The following is a 19,439-nucleotide window of genomic DNA, read 5'->3' on the forward strand; positions in this document are numbered from 1 at the left end:
TGACATTTAATTGCCCTCTGAAATGGCCTAGCAAGCCACTCAGTTCAAGGGCAATTAAGGATGGGCAACAAGTACTGGCCTTGCCATTGAAGCCCACATCCAATGAAAGAATAAAGAAAGAAGAGCAATAGAGTTATCCCCAGTTCCAGGAAATATTTATCCCTCAATCAGAATCACAGCAACAGATTACCTGGTCCTTATCACATTACTGTGGCATCTTGCTGTGTACAAATAAACTGCCCTAATTGCTTCATTCCAACAATGTCTACACTTCACAAGAACCAGTGCTTGCAAGGATGATGGAAGAATCAACAGATGACAGGGAACGAAGGATAATGGTCGATGGATATTTGTGCGAGTGGAAAGTGGTTTCCAATGGCGTTCCATGAAGCTGAGTGTTGGAGCCCTTGCTGTTTGTTGTATGTATTGATGATTTGGACTGAAATAAGGGAGGCACAATTGGGAGATTTGCAAATGACACAAAAACTTGCCATGTAGTTGATAGTGAAGAGGATAGCTTTCCACTCCAGAATGATATCAATGGTTTGGTTGAGTGGGTGGAAAAGTGGCAAATGGAATTCAATCCGGAAAAGTGTGAGATCATGCTTTTGGGGAGGGCAAACAAAGTCAGGGAATATTTAATAAATGGGAGGATATTGAGAGGGATTGAGGAAGTGAGAGAACTTGGAGTGCATGTCCACACGTCCCTGAAGGTGGCAGGACAGGTGCATAAGGTGGTAAAGAAAGCATATGGAATGCTTTCCTTTATTGGATGAGGTATTGAATTAAAAGCAGGGATGTAATGCTGGAATTATATAAAACGCTGGTTAGGCCACAGCTGAATTTTGGGTATAGTTCTGGTCACCACATTACAGGAAGGACATAATTGCTCTGGAGAGAGTACAGAGGAGATTTACAAGAATGTTGCCAGGGCTGGAAAACTGCAGCTAAGAGGAAAGGATGGGATTGTTTTCCTTAGAAAAGAGGATGTTGAGGGGTGACCTAATTGAGATGTACAAAATGAGTGATCATGAGTGACTCCATTCCCTCCCACAGTAAGGTGTTGGTGGTTGCACTATGCTCTTGTCATGAAGACAACCATAGCCAGCCTCAACATCAGCGGTAGTAGAGAGGCACACAGTTATTTCTCAACTTCTCACTCTTTGAGGAGGGGAGGTATGCGGTGTGCTTCAGGCAAAAATCCACACCATTCTGGGAGACAAAGCTACATGGCTCCTGGAGTGGATAGGAGAGGCCTACATGAGTCACCTTGCCTCCAAGTCAGGCAGGGTGGCTATCTTGTTAGCTTCACATTTTAGCCAGAAATCTTTGGGGGGCGGGGGGTGGTCAAGGAGCCTGTGCCAAGCCACTTGCTCCATCTCACCGTCCAGCTGGGGGACATGCCACTTGCTAGTTAACATGTACGCTACCCAGGCTGGACCGCAGTAAGACTGCTTCTTTGGAGAAGTGTCCACTCACCTTGGCTCCATTGGTGCCAGTGAATGCATTATCCTGGGAGGAGATTTCAACTGTACCCCTCCGAGGTGAGGGACCACTCAGGTACCCTGCGCCACAGTGGAGACGTTGAGGGGGCTGATCAGGTTTCATGACTTGGTGGCAAAATCTCCATCCTGACTGCAGCGTCTTCACCCTCATGAGGTCTGGAGGAGGGGGGTCCAGAATCGACGGCCTTTACATTTCTCAGGTGTACGTCTAATGTATTCCGGCAGCTTCCGTGCAAGCGGGTGTGGGCGGAGCTGGTTCCGTTCCACACACGGGTGGGGTCTGCGTACTGGCACTTTAACAACCAGCTGCTGGAGGGCAGGTGGTTCTGGGACTCATTTTGTTTGGGTTGTCTAAGGAAGGGAGCAGGGTTCTTCTCCTCCTTCAGACAATGGTGGGACATGGGCAAAGCTCACAGCCGTGTTTTCTGTCAAGAGTATGTGAGGGGGCTGATGATGAGGCTAAAGGCCAGGGTCGAGAGATTGGAGTAGGAGGTACTCGACCTGGAGGCCTGTCTCCGTCAGGTCGTCAAGGACCCAGTCCTGCGGAAGGTGTACGAAGGGAAGGAGGGCGCGCTGAGGGACCTGCAACTCGTCGGTTCACAAGGCACGTCCGTGAGATCGCAGATGCAGTTCCTTCAGGACCTAGACTGCGTCTCCCCCTTCTAGTCGCTGAAAAATAAAGGCAGGTGGTCTGTAAGCAGCTGTTGGCTGACGAAGGATCTCCTGTCTCAGATCTGGGGGGCATCAGGGTTCAGACCTAAGCCTATCACAGTGCTCTATCCGGATCCATTCAGTGAGGATGGCTCAGAGTTCTGTGGGAGGACCTGTCGAAGGTGAGCCGAGAGGGTGCTGAGTGACTTGATGCTCCATTCAGTCTGACGGAGCTGACTGATGCCCTCAAATGGCTCTTGAAGGGCAAGTCCCTGGGCAGGACAGGCTGACCATGGAGCTCCTCAGGACATTCTGGGACAACCTGGTGTGGCAACTACACGGGTCCTGGAGGAAAGTCTGGTGACCGGGGAGATGCCCCTCCCCTGCCACAGCTTCGTTATTGTACTGCTGCCTCGGTGGGGGGATCTTCTGCCTTCTCTAAGAACTGGCGCCTGATCTCCCTCCTCAGCACAGATTACAAGATGTCTGCCAGGACCACATCTGTTCATCTTGGCAGCGTACTTGACCACATGATCCACCCCAACCAGTCCTACACAGTCCGGGGCTGCACCATCCGCGATAATATCCATTTGGTCCGGAACCTGATCCACCATTCCTAGAGAACTGGACTGTTCATCGCCTTCCTCTCCCTTGATCAGGAGATGGTATCTTATACTCCGATATTTATTTGGGACTCTGCAGGCATTCAGGTTCAGGACACATTTTGTCACTCAGATCCAACTCCTGTACATTTCTGCGCAGTGTTTGATTAAAGTTAACAGGTTAAAGTTAAATTGGTGACCCCACCCCGCTTCACGTTGGGAGAGGAGTGTGTCCGGGGTGCCCATGTCCAGCCAACTATATGCCATCTGAGTGAGGCCTTTCCTGTGCCTCTTGCTGATGGGGCTGGCTCTGTCTTGGCCGGGTGTGGAGGTCGTCCTCTTGGCTTACGCCAATGCAGTGTTCCTCATGGTCACAGATCCTGCTGACCCGAGGAGGATGAGAGTTTCAGCAGGTGACGCTGCAGCGTCCTCCACCAGGATCAACTGGGAAAAATGTTCTGGGCTCCTGGTCAGTCAGTGAAGGACCAGATTTCCTGCCGTTGGTGTTTTAAAACAGAGAGTGGGTGAACATGGACTTCATTTAAAACAGAGAGTGGGTGAGCGTGTGGACTTTATTAAAGACAGAGAGTGGGTGAGTGTGGACTTTATTTAAAACAGAGAGTGGGTGAGCGTGTGGACTTTATTTAAAACAGAGAGTGGGTGAGTGAGGACTTTATTTAAAACAGAGAGTGGGTGAGTGTGGACTTTATTTAAAACAGAGAGTGGGTGAGTGTGGACTTTATTTAAAACAGAGAGTGGGTGAGTGTGTGGACTTTATATAAAACAGAGAGTGGGTGAGTGTGTGGATTTTATATAAAACAGAGAGTGGGTGAGCGTGGACTTTATTTAAAACAGAGAGTGGGTGAGCGTGGACTTTATTTAAAACAGAGAGTGGGTGAGTGTGGACTTTATTTAAAACAGAGAGTGGGTGAGCGTGTGGACTTTATTTAAAATAGAGAGTGGGTGAGTGTGGACTTTATATAAAACAGAGAGTGGGTGAGTGTGGACTTTATATAAAACAGAGAGTGGGTGAGTGTGGACTTTATTTAAAACAGAGAGTGGGTGAGTGTGGACTTTATTTAAAACAGAGAGTGGGTGAGTGTGGACTTTATTTAAAACAGAGAGTGGGTGAGTGTGTGGATTTTATATAAAACAGAGAGTGGGTGAGTGTGGACTTTATATAAAACAGAGAGTGGGTGAACGTGGACTTTATATAAAACAGAGAGTGGGTGAACATGGTCTTTATTTAAAACAGAGTGGGTGAGTGTGTGGATTTTATTTAAAACAGAGAGTGGGTGAGTGTGGACTTTATTTAAAACAGAGAGCGGGTGAGTGTGTGAACTTAATTTAAAATAGAGAGTGGGTGAACATGGGCTTTATTTAAAACAGAGAGTGGGTGAGTGTGGACTTTATTTAAAACAGAGAGCGGGTGAGCGTGTGGACTTAATTTAAAATAGAGAGTGGGTGAACATGGGCTTTATTTAAGACAGAGAGTGGGTGAGCGTGGAGTTTATTTAAAATAGAGAGTGGGTGAGCGTGGACTTTATTTAAAAGAGAGTGGGTGAGCGTGGGCTTTACTCAGGCATATTAGAGTAACTAATTAATAAATTTAATAAAATAAGATAGCGATGGCAGGATGTGCGATGTGTTGCTGCTGCAGCATGTGGGGACTGCTGGACACCAAGGTGATCCGGAGCAAACACATCTGTAGGAAGTGTTTGCAGCTCGAGGAACATTGGGTCCGAGTTAAGAAGCTGGTGTCTGAGCTGCAGACATTGCGCCACATCAGGGAGGGGGAAAGTTACTTGGACACTTTGCTCCAGGAGGCGGTCACACCCCACAGGTTAGGTAAATCACATTTGGTCTGTGATCAGCATCAGGAGGGTGTGACTGCAGGTGAGGCAGATATGGGGGCCTAAGGATTAGCGTTCAAGAAGCCTCAGCCCCTGAAATTGTCCAACAGTTACGAGGTTCTTGTAAGCTGTGTGGACGAGAACAGGGACTACAGGGAGGATGAACAAACTGACCATGGCACTGTGGTACAGGGAGCCATTCAAGTGGGAGGAGAAAGTAGTAATGGTAGGGGACAGTACAATTAGCGGGATAGTTACTGCTCTCTGCAGCCGTGAGCGTGAGTCCCGAAGGCTGTGTTGCCTGCCCGGTGCCAGGGTTAAGGACATCTCCTCAGGGCTGGAGAGGAATTTGGGAGTGGGAGGGGAGGGATCCAGTTGTCGTCGTCCACGTTGGTACCAACAACATTGATAGGATTAGAAAGGAGGTTCTACTGAAAGAATTTAGACAGTCAGGAGCTAAATTAAAAAGCAGAACCTCCAAGGTAACAATCTCGGGATTACTACCTGAACCACGGGCCATCTGGCATAGGGTAAATAAAGTCAAGGAGTTAAATGTGTGGCTCAAAGATTGGTGTGGGAGGAATGGGTTTCAGTTCATGGGGCACTGGCACCAGTACTGGGTTAGAAGGGAGCTGTTCCAGTGAAATGGGCTTCACTTGAACCATGCTGGGACCAGTGTCCTGGCGAATTGAATAACTAGGGCTGTAGAGATGGCTTTAAACTAAATAGAGAGGGGGAGGGTTCTGGAGAGGGGATACGTAGGCTTACAAAGCAAAAGGATGTGGCAGCATTACAGGGCAGCTACTTAGGTAATGATACCAAGAATGTGACAGGAAGGGACAGAGTGTACAAACATAAAAAAACAGCAGCAAATAGGGCCAAAGAGGAAAAAAATGGTAAAAAGGCAAAATTAATGGCTCTTTACTTAAATGCATGTAGTACTCAGAACAAAATAAATGAATTAACGGCACAGATAGAGAATAATGGGCATGATCTTATAGCCATTAGGGAGACGTGGTTACACGGAGATCAAAGCTGGGAACTAAATATTCAGGGGTATGTGATTTTTCAAAAAGGCAGGTAGGAAGGAAAGGGTGGTGGGGTAGCTTTGTTATTATGAGATGGGATAAGTACAGTAGCAAGAAATGATCTTGGATCAGAAGATGTAGAATCCATATGGGTGGAGGTAAGAAGTAACAAGGGGAAGACTACACTGATGGGAGTAGTCTATAGGCCCCCTAACAGTAAACATGCTGTCATACAGAGAATAAATCAGAAAATAATGAGGGCATGTAAAAAAGGCAGTATATTAATCATGGGTGACTTTAATCTCCATGTTGATTTGGAAAATCAAATTGGCAGAGGTAACCACGAGCAAGAATTCAGGGAGTGTATTCGGGACAGTTTCCTTGAACAATATGTTGTGGATCCAACCAGGGATCAGGCTATTTTGGATCTGGTAATGTGTAATGAGGCAGGTTTAATAAATGATCTCAGAGTAAAAAATCATCTAGGAAACAGTGACCATAACATGGTGGAGCTTAGCAATCAGTTTGAGAGTGAGAAACTTAGTTCAGAAACAACTGTGCTAAACTTAAATAAGGGTAATTACAAAGGAATGAGGGCAGAGTTTGCTGGAATAGACTGGGAAAGGAGTTTAGCAGAAAAGACGGTTGATGAATAATGGCAGACGTTTAAGAAAATAGTTCATGACTCACAATAAAGATATATCCCAGTGAGGAAGAAGGATTGTAGGAAGGGGATAAGCCAAGCATGGTTAACTAAGGAAGTTAAGGCCAGTAACAAAGTGAAAGAAAAAACATACAAAGTGGCAAAGATCAGTGGTAAGTCAGAGGATTGGGAAAGTTCTAAAAATCAACAAAAGATGACCAAAAAAATAATGAGAGAGAAAATAAACTTCGAGGGTAAACTAGCAAGTAATATAAAAATGGACAGTAAAAGCTTCTTTAAATATATAAAAAGGAAGAGAGGCCAAAGTCAATATAGGCCCCTTAGAGAATGAGGCTAGGGAAATAATAATGGAGAAATGGCAGAGGAGTTGAATAAATACATTGCACCAGTCTTCACGGTAGAAGACACCAATAGCATACCAAAAATATTAAATAATCATGGGGCAAAAGGGAGGGGTGGAAATAAATACAATAACTATCACTAGAGAAAAAGTACCAGAGAAACTAATGGGGCTAAAGGCTGATATGTTGCCTGGGCCTGATGGGTTGCATCCTAGGTGTATTAAAGGAAATAGCTGCAAAGATAGTGGATGCACTAGTAATAATCTTCCAAGAGTCCTCAGATTCTGGAAAAGTCCCAGTGGATTGGAAAACTGCCAATGTAACACCCTTATTCAAAAAGGGAGAGAGGCAAAAACAGCTAACCACAGGTCAGTTAGCTTAAAATCTGTCATTGGAAAAATGTTGAAGTCTATTATAAAGGATGTAATAGCAAAGCATTTAGAAATGTGTAATACAATCAAGCAGAGTCAGCATGGATTCATGAAGTGGAAATCATGCCTGACAAATTTCTTAGAATTCTTTGAGGTGGTGACAAGCAGGATAGATAAAGGGGAACCAGTAGGTGTAATATATTTGGATTTCCAAAAGGCATTTGGTAAGGTACCACACATAAGGCTACTTAATAAAATAACAGCCCATGGTGTTGGGAGTAGTATATTAGCATGGATAGAGAACTGGCTAACTAATAGAAAACAAGAGAGTTGGGATACGGGGGAGCATTTTCAGGATGGAAACCGGTAACTAGTGGAGTGCCACAGGGATCAGTGCTGGGATCTCAATTATTTACAATATATATTAATGAGTTGGATGAGGGAAGTGAATGTACCATCGCCAAGTTTGCGGATGATACAAAAATAGGTGGGAAGGCAAGTGGTGTAGATGACACAAAGAGTCTATAGAGGGATATAGACAGGTTAAGTGAGTGGGCAAAAAATATGACAGATGGAATATAATGTGGGCAAGTGTGAGGTTATGTACTTTGGCAGGAAGAGTAGAGGATCTGAAAATTACTTAAATGGAGAAAGGCTGAAGAAAGCTGCAGGACAGAGGGATTTGGGGGTCCTCGTGCATGAATCCCAGAAACCTAGTATACAAGTTCAGCAGATAACAGGTAAGGCAAATGGAATGTTGGCCTTTATTTCAAAGGGAATGGAGTATAAAAATAGGGAAGTCTTGCTAAAACTTTACAAGGCACTAGTTAGACCATACCCAGGATACCGTGAACAGTTTTGGTCCCCTTATCTAAGGAAAGATATACTGGCATTGGAGGCAGTCCAGAAAAGATTCACTAGGTTGATCCAGTGTATGGAGGGATTTTCTCATGAGAGGTTGAGTAGGTTGGGCCTGTACTCACTGGAGTATAGAAGAATGAGAGGCAATCTTATTGAAACATATAAGATTCTTAGAGGGCTTGACATGGTAGATGCTGAGAGGTTGTTTCCCCTTGTGGGAGAGTCTAGGACCAGAGGGCATAATCTCAGAGTAAGGGGTTGCCCATTTAAAACAGAGATGAGGAGGAATTTCTTCTCTCAGAGGGTTGTTAATCTGCAGAATTCTTCACCTCAGAGGGCTGTAGAGGCTGGGTCGTTAAGTATATTCAAGGCTGAGATCAACAAATTTTTAATCAGGAAGGGAATCAAGGGTTATGGGGAAAAGGCAGGAAAGTGGAGTTAAGGATTATCAGATAAACCATGATCTCATTGAATGGTGGAGCAGACTCGATGGGCCGAATGGCCTACTTCTGCTCCTATGTCTTATGGTCTCAGGCTTTTTGCCTGGAGCACCACCCACCTCTTCTACTTTGAAGTCTATCTTAGCCCTGCTGAGGAAGCCTGGTCAGCAAACCGAGAAGAGCTAGAGGCCAAGGTCGCCACTCGCGTAGGGTGCTGGACATGACTACTCCAAGTGCTGTCCTACAGGGGTCGAACACTGGTCGGAAACCAACTGGTGGCTGCCATGTCGTGGAGCTTGTCATCAAGTTACAGAAGAAGCTCACTGACTTCTTCTGGGACAAAATTATGCACTGGATCTCTGCCTTGGTACTGAATCTCCCGCTTAGGGAGGGCAGTCAGGTGCTGGGGTGCCTTCAAACCCAGGGAGCAACTTTACATCTTCAGACCCTGCAGAGATACCTATACGTTGAGCCTCCTCCTAGATGGTGTGCGCTGGCGACATATTTCACCTGTCAGCTGAACGGCCTCAATTACGACAAGCAGCTCCTGTCTATAAACCTTGGGATCTCCATGGTTCCTCGCAGACGCTGCCCGTTTTTACTAAGAACTGATCAGAGTCTTGAACATGTCCTCCTCCAGCCGAAGCTCCCTCCTGTCAGGAACGGTTATCATCCTGAAGCTGCTGCTCAGGAATCTTCACCTACATCAGTATGGGTTCATATGACTGGATGAGAGGGTTCAGGCTGCTAAGGTGACCAGAGTTGGGAACGTAGTGGATGGTGGAGGAGTGGGCTAGATGTCGCCTGAAGAACCAGCATGGCGTGCGTCCCTGCACGTGTACAGCTCACAGCCAAAACCATCCAGAGCCTTAAAAATGAGGTGCTCCACCCTGGCTATGCTCTGTGTCAAAATGTCTCAAGTGTATAGAGCTCTCCCATCCGAGCTGACCACCACCCCCCACCTCCCCCCAACTTGAGTGGAATTTCTCATTGGAGCCAGGCCCCAAAACCTCTGTTGGGAGCGTCAGCTGCACAACCTGAGCCATCTCTCAGAAATCCCCTCAATGCCATTCCACTCTGTTCACAGGGGTCTCTTGTACATGCTGCTGCTGCGCACCCTCCACTCCCTCACCCTGGTCGGCAATCCAGACGTGCCTTGGCGTTCCATCCTGCCATCTGGTGGAGACGGAGGGCCCCCAGTAGAGGGCTCTCTATGAGGGAATCCTCCCTTTCTCCATCGGGGATTTGGCGTGGGGGTTGTTGCACATGGCAGTCCCGTACAATTGATGGTCAAGTTGACTCATGGACTCCCAGACCGCCTGTAATTTCTGCAGCCTGGAGGAGTCTGTATATTTATATAGTGTATGTCAGGGTACAGCCCCTCTTTCATTACCTGAAGGGGCTGCTCCTCAATTTCTGGTTGCAGTTAAACCCCACGCTCCTGATCTTTGGCCACCTGGTGCGAAGTGGGTAGGCAGATCAGAGGGCCTCCTCATGGGGCTGCTCCTGGGCCTGGCCTAGGTGGCCATTAACAAGTCCAGGCAGTGGGCAGTCAAGGGGGGGCATCGTTTGGCCTGACCGCCTGCCTCTTTTCATAGTTATGTCCCTACCCAGGTGTCCCTAGACAGAGAGCACACAGTGTCCACTGGTACGCTTGATGACTTCTGCGACCGGTGGATACGGTGGGGTGGGGTCAATGGAGTGCATCATTGACACCACAAATGACATTTTAATTTAAGGTTAAAAGTTTCTTTAAAGTTTTTGGGGGTTTTTGTTCAAGTTGGGTAGAAGTGCCCTTTTCAAATGGGGCTCTTAATTGGTTAAGGGTTGAACAACAGAGGTATAACCAGATACACTGACACCGGTGGTGAGTTATAGAGTTAGGAGCTGTACATTTACAATGTTTCACTTTGTGAATAAATCTAAAACTGAGTAAAGATTGACTTCTGGTCTCCTTCTTCACCAACTGGCTGTCAGAAGTTTAATATCCGCCTGTGCTGGCCTTCATTGCAAGAGGATTTGAGTACAGGAATAAAGATGCCTTGCTGCAACTGTATAGAGCCTTGGTTAGACTGCACCTGGAGTTTTGTGTACAGTTTTGGTCCCCTTCTCTAAGGAAGGACACACTTGCCATAGGGGGAGCGCAACAGAGGTTCACCAGACTAATCCCTGGGATGGCGGGATTGTCTTATGAGGAGAGATTGAGGAAATTGGACTTGTATTCTCTAGTGTTTCGAAGAATGACAGGCGATCTCAATGAAACTTACAAAATTCTTACAGGGCATGACAGGGTAGATGTGGATAGGATGTTTTCCCCTGGCTGGTGCGTCTAGAGCCAGGGGACACAGTCTCAGAATAAGAGGCAGGCCATTTAAGACTGAGATGAGGAGGAATTTCTTCACTCAGAGGGTGGTGAATCTGTGGAATTCTCTACCCCAGAGGGTTGGGGAAGCTCAGTCATTGAGCACGTTCAAAACAGAAACCGATAGTTTCCTGGATACTAATGACATCAAGGGACATGGGGATAGTGGGGGAAAAATGGCGTAAGAGGTAGACGATTAGCCGTGATCTGTTTGAATGGCGCAGCAGGCTCAATGGGCCAAATGGCCTACCCTTGCTTCTATTTCTTACATCCTTATGGGGAATCTAAAACTAGGGGTTATAAGTACAAGCTATTCACAATTAAATCTGATTAAGGAATTCAGGAGAAGCTTCTCAACCTAGAGGTTGGTGAGTATTTGGCACTCACTATCACAATGAGTAACTCAGGTGAGTAGCACAAATGCATTTAAGGAGAGGCTGGCTAAGTAGATGGGAATGGAACAGAAGGATTTGTTGATAGTTGAGCTGAAGTAGAGTGGGAGAAAGCATAAAGACCAGCATGGACTAGTTAGGCCGAATGGCCTGTTTCTGCGCCACTTTATGCACATTGTCACTGTTTAGATCACAAACCAACTGAACTGAAAGAATGACTCACCCATGATACCACTCGACCGTTGAAGCAGGGCAACTTGGCATTGTCATCTGATATCTCTTCCTTTACAACTCTGCAAGGACAAGAAGATGGTGTTAGTTTTACTGAAGTCCCCACCACAGTCATTTCATCTGAGCCAGAAGTTTGTACGTGGCAGTTAACAACACAGTAATCAAGGTTAAGATGCTCCCACTGAGATTCCTGATCAGGAATATTGAAGGGACTCCTACCCTTGGAAAAACCTAACCATAAAAGTATACATTGCATCCTCTCTCATGATTCCAAGCCAGGAAAAACCCCTATCCTTTTCATGGTAGCAGGGAAGGAACACAAATACTGAGGGATGTCACCCGAGTCTGCTGTCCGACTGTTTCTTAATCATGGCTCAGTGGGTAGAGCTTTCGCCTCTGAATCAGAGGGTCCAGATTCAAATCCCACTTCAGGGCCTGAAGCACATAATCCTGTTTGACTCTCCAGTGTAGCACTGAGGGAGAGCTGCACTGTTGGAGCTGCTGTCTTTCCGGTGGCAAGTCAAATCAAGGCTGCAACTGCCCTCAAGATCCCACACGCTATTTCAAAGATGCTCATGGGAGTGTCCCCTGGTGTCCTGGTCAACACATAAAAATAGATTATCTGGTTCTTACCACATTGCTGTTTAAGAACATAAGAAATAGGAGTAGGCCATTCAGCCCCTTGAACCTGTTCCACCATGCAATAAGATCAAGGCAGATCTTCAACCTCAACTTCACTTTTCCTTGCTAACCCTCGATTCCCTTAGTGCCCAAAAATCCATCAATCTTAGTCTGGAACATACACATTGACAGAGCATCCAAAGCCCACTGGGGTGAATAATTCCAAATATTCAATCCACTGAGTGAAGAATTTTTTCATCTCAAGTCTTAAACGGCTTATCCTTAATCCTTAGACTGTGCTCCCTAGTTCTTGACTCTCCCGCCACAGGAAACACCCTCTCAGCATCTTCCCTGATGCTGAGAATTTTATAAGTTCACCTGCCATCCTTCTAAACTTCGGAAAGTACAGGCCCTTTTTACCCCAGCTGCCCCGTGAAAGACAACCCTGTCTTCCAGGGGTTAATCTTGTGAATCTTGGCTGCATCCTCTCTAAGGCAAGTATATTCTTCCTTAAGTAAGGAAACCAAAACTGTACCCTGTATTCCAGGTGTGGTCTCATCACAAGACTTCCTTACTCTTGCACTCTAAATGCCTTGAAATAGGCTAACATACCATTTTCCTTCTTAAGTGCATGGGTACCTCCATGTTAACTTTCTGTGATTCATGTACAAGGACACCCAAATACCTCTTTGTGGGAGCTTGCTGTGTCCAAATTAGCCGCATGTTTCCCTTACTACAAGAATGGCCACACTTCAAAAACACTTAATTGGCTGTGAAGGGATTTGGCATTTCCTGAGGTCATGAAAGGCGCTATATAAATGCAAGTCTTTTCTTTCTTAGAAACTCGAATACCTAAAAAAAGAATTTCTCCAGGATCTTCTGTTCTCCAGTTTAAGTCAGGTTGTGCAATAACTGACGTTTTATTTATATCCTCAAAAAGACCCTAAGATTATTCTGTTAAGACCTTACAATCCAGGTGAGATCCACTGACTTATGTTCTTTCTTTCTTTGATTATGGGTTCAAGACTCTGGAGTGGACCTTGAACCCAAACAATCCACTGACCCAGATAACAGTGTAAGACCGAGTGAGCCTCCGTTTTTGGGAACACAATTAGGTTGGGTTTCGAACAGCGAGTACTCAGCAGGCACAGGCAGAGATGCAATGGTACATAAGCAAGATACTGTGATTCCTGGAAACCTGAAACAAGAACAGAAAATGCTGGAAATACTCAGCAGGCCAGGCAGCAAATGTGGAGAGAAAAACAGAGCTAACGTTTTGGGTTGATGGCCTTTTGTCTTCTGGCGAGAGGTCATTGACCTGAAGTGTTAACTCTGTTTTGTTCTCCATAGATGCTGCCTGACCTGCTGAGTATTTCCAGCATTTTCTGTTCTTGTATTAGGGTTGCAGTGGACCCAAAACACATGGATGCTTCGATTTTCCAAATGGCATTAATTTATGACCGACACTAACCCATTTGGAACAAATTAAGTAACATAGTCAGGAAATGAAAGCTAGTCTGTTATCTCTTCCTGTACTTTGATGCAATCCTCCACATAAGATCATAAGAAATAGAACCAGGAGTAGGCCATTCAGCCCATTGAGCCTGCTCCATCACTCAATAAGATCTTGGCCAATATGGTCGTGGCCTAAATACACTTTCTGGCCTACTCCCCAACCCTTGACTCCCTTGTCGATAAAATATCTGTCTAACTCAGCCTTGGATATACCCAATGACCCAGCCTCCATGACTCTCTGGGGAAGAGAATTCTAACAACCCTCAGAGAAGAAATTTCTTCTCATCTCAGTCTTAAATAGGAGAACACTTATTTCCAAACTGTGCTCCCTATTTCTAGATTCCCTCACAGAATCTGCCCTGTCAAGCCCACTCGGAATCTTATGTTTCAATAAGGACTCCTCCTATTCTTCTCAATTCCAACCTGCTCAACCTTTCCTCATAAAACAACCGCTTCATCCCAGGATTTAACCTAGTGAATCTTCTTTGAACTGCTTCCAATGCAAGTATATCCTTCCCTAAGTAAGGACACCAAAACTGTATACAATACTCTAGGTGTGGTCTCACCAATGCCCTGTATAAAGGTAGGGAAGTCTTGCTACAATTTTACATCATCTAACATCCCGCTTGCAATAAAGGCCAACATTCCATGTGCCTTCCTAATTACTTGCTATACCTGCATGCTAACTTTCTGTGATTCATTGGATACCCAGATCCCTCTGTGCTGCAGCATTCTGCAGTCTCTCTCCGTTGAAATCATTTTCTGCTTTTTATTTTTCCCGCCAAAGTGCATAACCTCACATTTTCCCACATTATACTCCATGTAAAACTTTTGCCCACTCACTTAAACTATCTATAGCCCTCTGCAGCCTTTTTGCATCATCAGGAATTTTGGCTACAATACAGTGAGCTCCTTCATCCAGGTGATTAATATATAGCATAAATAGTTGTGGCCTCTGAACTGATCCTGGTGGCATTCCGCTGTTTACAGTTTGCTATCCTGAACATGACCCATTTATCTTGACCCTGTTTCCTGGCAGTTAGCCAATCTTCTATCCATATCACTCCCAACACCGTGAGTTCATATCTTGTGTAGTAACCTTTTATGTGGCACCTTGTCAAGTGCCTTTTTGAAATCCAAATACACCACATCTACTGGTCCTTCTTTATCCCCACTGTTTATTACATCCTCAAAGAACTCTAATGAATTTGTCAAACATAATTTCCCTTTCACAAAACCATCTTGACCCTGCCTAATTGAATTATGATTTTCTAAATGTCCTGCTACCAATGGATTCTAGTATTTTCCTAATGATAGATGTTAGGCTAACTGGTCTATAGTTTCCTGCTTTGTTTCCCTACTTTCTTGAATAGAGGTGTTATACTTGTGGTTTTCCAATCCACTGGGACCTTACCAGAATTTTGGAAGATTAAAGGACATTACTAATTATACCCCATAATTTAGTATCATCTGCAAATCTTGACACCATATTTCTAGTTCTGAGAGCGAATCATTTATAGAAACTGAACAGCACAGCACTAATCCCTACAAAACACCACTTCCCACTAGTCTAAGTAACTTCACTTAATTCCAACTCTTTCTTTTAATTTCTCTAACCATCTTTTAATCCATTCAACTACTTGACCCCTGACTCATACATCTTGACCGTTGTCAGAAGTATTTTATGTGGAGCCTTCTCAAAGTCTTGAATGAGCAAATAAATATTGGGAAGACCAAACCCATCGTCTTCCATCCCCACCACCAACTCCATTCCCTATTCACTGACCCCATTGCTCTCACTGACCTTTCTCTGAGGCTGACACTGACTGTTCACAACCTTGGCATCCCATTTGATCCTGAACTGACCTTCCAGCCCCATAACCTCTCCATCACTAAGACCGCCTACTTTCACCTTCATAACATCACCCACCTCCAGCCCTGCCTCAGCTCATTTCCTGCTGAATCCAGACCTTTATTACCTCGAGACTCAACAACTGCAAAGGCCTCCTGGCTGCCCTCCCATCCTGCACCCTCCACAAACTTGAGCTCATTCAAAACTCTGCTGCCCATGTCCTAATTCGTCCCAAGTCCTGTTCATGCATCACCCGTATGTTGGCTGCTGTTTAAGCAATGCCTTGACTTTAAATTCTCATTCTTGTTTTAAAACAACATGTTTTTAAAACATGGCTTCACCGCTCCCTATTTCTATATTCGTCTCCAGCCCCAAAAGCCTCTGAGATCTCTGTACTCCTCTAATTCCGGCATCTTGCTTATCTTTGATTTTCATCAATTTACCAATGCTGAACCTAAGATCTGGAGTCACCTCCTCAAACCTCTCTGCCTTTCTCTCCTCCTTTATGTTGCTGCTTAAAACCTACCTAATTGATCAAAATTTCAGTCACATGTTCTAATACCTCCTAATATAGCTTGGTGTCAAATTTAATTTTTGGATAACCCTCCATTTGGCCACTTTACTACTTTAAAGGTGCTATATAAATGCAAGTTATTGTCGTTGTCTGTGTACCACATCTACTACATTGCACTTGTCTGCTCTTGTTACTTCTTCACAGGATTAAGTATGGTCAATTAGACAGAACCTTCCATTTAGATTATTCTCACTCTGTTCTCCACCTCCAAATGAATTGTTATCTGTTATCTGGTAAATTTCTGACCCATAACGTTAGTTTCTATCTCCTTATGTGAAGATCAGAATTACGTTTTCCAGTCTGGTTCCAATATTGAGTACGCTGGAATGCCAGGTCAATGTTTCTACACTTTGATTTAAGAGAAATAAAACTCACTAAATCAAAATGGAAGAGGGAATAAGGGGAAACACCCATGTGCCACGTAGTTTAATGTCCTGACCCCCACCTTGCTCTCTCGACTCTTAGTCGAGCATCAGCCAAAGCCAACAGACACACAACACTGGGTGTGTTATTCAGATAAAGACTGCCTTTCAGGAAGGAAAAAACCCTCTTCAGATTGCCTAACAGCATAGAGCAGACAGGAAGTGGCAGAGGCAGAGATACCACGGCAGGAAACCGCGGTAAAATCACCAGCCTCACCACAGACCACAAATCGCTGCAATTTGATTCCTTTCAATTTGAACGGGTTGTTACAGAGCAAATATTTGTTTGCAACATTTCATTTTGCTCTTTACACTAAACAATTTAACGCTTCTTCCACACATGATCTAGACCCAGTGCTGGGGGAGCAATGCATTGTCAGAGCTAAGTGCCATCATTTAGTTATAATGTTAAACCAAGGACCTGTCTGCCCTCTAAGGGGGACGTAAACAATCCCTTGGTTCTGTTCAAAGAAGAACAGAGGAATTCTCCCAGTTCTCTAACCAACACCTATCCTTCAACCCACATCATTAAAAACAGATTACCTGCTCATTTATTTCACTGACTGTTCTTGGGCTCAAAATTGGCTCCGTGCTTGCCTTCAGTAGAACAATGATTGTATTGCAAAACTAATTAATTGGCTGTAAAGCATTTTGGAGTGCCCTGAGGATATGGAAGGTGATAAAAAAAGCCTTACATTTATACAGCGCCTTTCATACCCCCCACAGTCCCAAAGCACTTTACAGCTAATTAAGTACTTTCGGAGTGTAGTAACTGTTGTAATGTAGGAAATTTGGTAGCCAATTTACACACAAGATCCCACAAATACCAATGTGATATTGACCGGATAATCTATTTTTTTTAGTGGTGTTGGTTGAGGGATAAATATTGGACAGGGCACTGCGGGAGAGCTCCCTAATCCTCTTCAAAATCGTGCCATGGGGCCTTACATTCACCAGAGGGGACAAGGGGTCTCATTTTAATGTCTCATCACCAATAACAGCATATCTCTGACAGTGCAGCATATTTCAGAAATGCACTGCGAGTGTCTGCCTAGATTTTGTGCTCAAGTACCTAGGCATGCAGGGATTTGAACCCACAGCCTTCTGACTCAGAGGCTGGCACCGTGCTTATATAGTTCTTTGTTTGTCTGCTCCACAAATACAACTTCACTTCACCCACTCCTCCTCCACATGGGGAATAATTGGCAGGAGATTGGGCCTAATCTGAATGCAAATGCTGTACAATGTCACTGCACATTGCAGGCAGCAAGCCTGTCGCATACTGAGGAGATGATTGGTGTGTTAGGTTTCACTGCTACAGATTCCCGAATCTCAAATTTAGCAATTCTGACCTACTTTACACCTCCAATTTTCATCCCCCCACCATTAGCGGCCACACCTACAGCTACTTAAGCTCCAAGCTCTGGAATTTCCTCCCTGAACCTCTCTTTTCTCTTTTAAGACAATCCTTAAAACCTGCCTCTTCTATCGAACTTTTCCTAAAACCTCCATATGTGGCTCAGCATCAAATTTTATTTGATTACTCTCCTACGAAGCACCTTGAAACATCATTTGATTATATTAAAAGGTGCTATAGAAACGCAAGTTGCTGTTGTTTAACAGAGAATTGCACCATCATTATGAATGCTTGGATTGTTTTGCTGAGCTTTTGCTCAGGTTGACATGCATGAATAAGAGAGAGAGCATGAAGCTGAGAATGAGAAATGGAGGAATGCACCAATGGAAGAACATCAAGGTCAAACTCTTCCCATTCTATCCCAAACCTGCTCTATCTATTCCAATCCATACCTGTCACCCTGCCTCTCATTCTAACTTCCTTGCTCCAATCTGGTTGAAGAGACAAACATCAAGACAGTTTGCTGAGGTCATAAGAAATAGGAGGAGTAGACCATTTGGCCCATCAAGCCTGTTCCACCATTCAATAAAATCATGGCTAACCAGACTGTGGCCTTCACTCCACTTTCCTGCCTGCCCCCATAACCTTTGACTCCCTTACAGATCAAAAATCTGTCTAACTCGGCCTTAAATATATTTAATGACTCAGCCTCCACTGCTCGCTGGGGGAGAGAATTCCAAAGATCAATGACCTCCTGAGAGAAGAAATTCCTCCTTATCTTTGTCTTAAATGGGAGACCCCTTATTTTTAAACTGTGCCCCCTAATTTTAAATTCTCCTATGAGGGGAAACATCCTTCCAGCACCCACCCTGTCAAGCCCTCTCAGAATCTTATATATTTCAATAAGATCACCTCTCATTCTTTTAAACTCCATTGAGCATAGGCCCAACCTGCTCAACCTTTCCTCATAGGACAAACCCTCAGCCTAGTAAACTGAACTGTCTCCAATGCAAGCATATCTCTCCTTAAGTAAAGAGACCAAAACTGTACACAGTACTCCAGGTGTGGTCTCACCAATGCCCTGTACAGTTATAGGAAGACTTCCCCACTTTTATCCTCCATCCCTCTTGCAATAGTAGATAGAAGGTACAGAGGAGAAACAGGTCATTTGGCCTATCAGGTCTATGTTGGTGTTTATGCTTCATATGAGCCTCCTTCCAACCGTCTTGGTCTTACCCTTTTGGCATATCCCTTTCTTCTTCATGTATTTATCCAGCTTCCCATCAAAAAGCACCTATGCCATTCACTTCAAACACTCCATGCTCTAGCATGTTCCACATTCTAAGTGGAATGGGCCTATATTTTCTGAAGTTTAGCAGTAAGAGAACTAATCTCATTGAAAAATAGGAAGCTTGATAGGGTAGATGCTGAGGGGCCTTATTCCCTTGGCTGAAACATCTAGAAATCAGGGTCACAGTCTCAGGATAAGGAGTCAGTCACTTAAGACTGAGATGAGGAGAAACTTCTTCAGAGGCTTGTGCAACTTTGGAATTCTCTACCCCAGAGAGCTGTGGTCGCTCAGCCACGGACTATATTCAAGACTAAGGTTGATAAGATTTTTGGACACAAAGGGAAAGAAGGGATATAGAGATCGGTTGGGAAAGTGTTGTTGATGGAGAAGGGGTTGGACAGTGGAGCTGGCTCGAGGGGCCATATGACCTACTCCTGCTTCTATTTCTTAAGTTCTTATTAATTCACAGGTCAGGGGCCAGTCTGTACAGAGACGATATCCTGCTG

At 44.7% G+C, this 19,439-nt stretch overlaps 1 protein-coding gene across 1 annotated transcript in view; it reads right to left on the bottom strand.

The window, feature by feature from the left end:
* dvl3b (dishevelled segment polarity protein 3b) overlaps nt 1-19,439 on the bottom strand; it is a 126,482-nt gene that overhangs the window by 91,778 nt on the left and 15,265 nt on the right. The window contains exon 2 of the mRNA XM_078564361.1: nt 11,294-11,363. Within this exon, the coding sequence (XP_078420487.1) occupies nt 11,294-11,363 (70 nt within the window). The remainder of the gene's footprint in view (nt 1-11,293; nt 11,364-19,439) is intronic.

The sequence above is a fragment of the Cetorhinus maximus genome, chromosome 19, assembly GCF_964194155.1.
Source record: "Cetorhinus maximus chromosome 19, sCetMax3.hap1.1, whole genome shotgun sequence".
NCBI classification, from domain to species: Eukaryota; Metazoa; Chordata; class Chondrichthyes; order Lamniformes; family Cetorhinidae; genus Cetorhinus; species Cetorhinus maximus.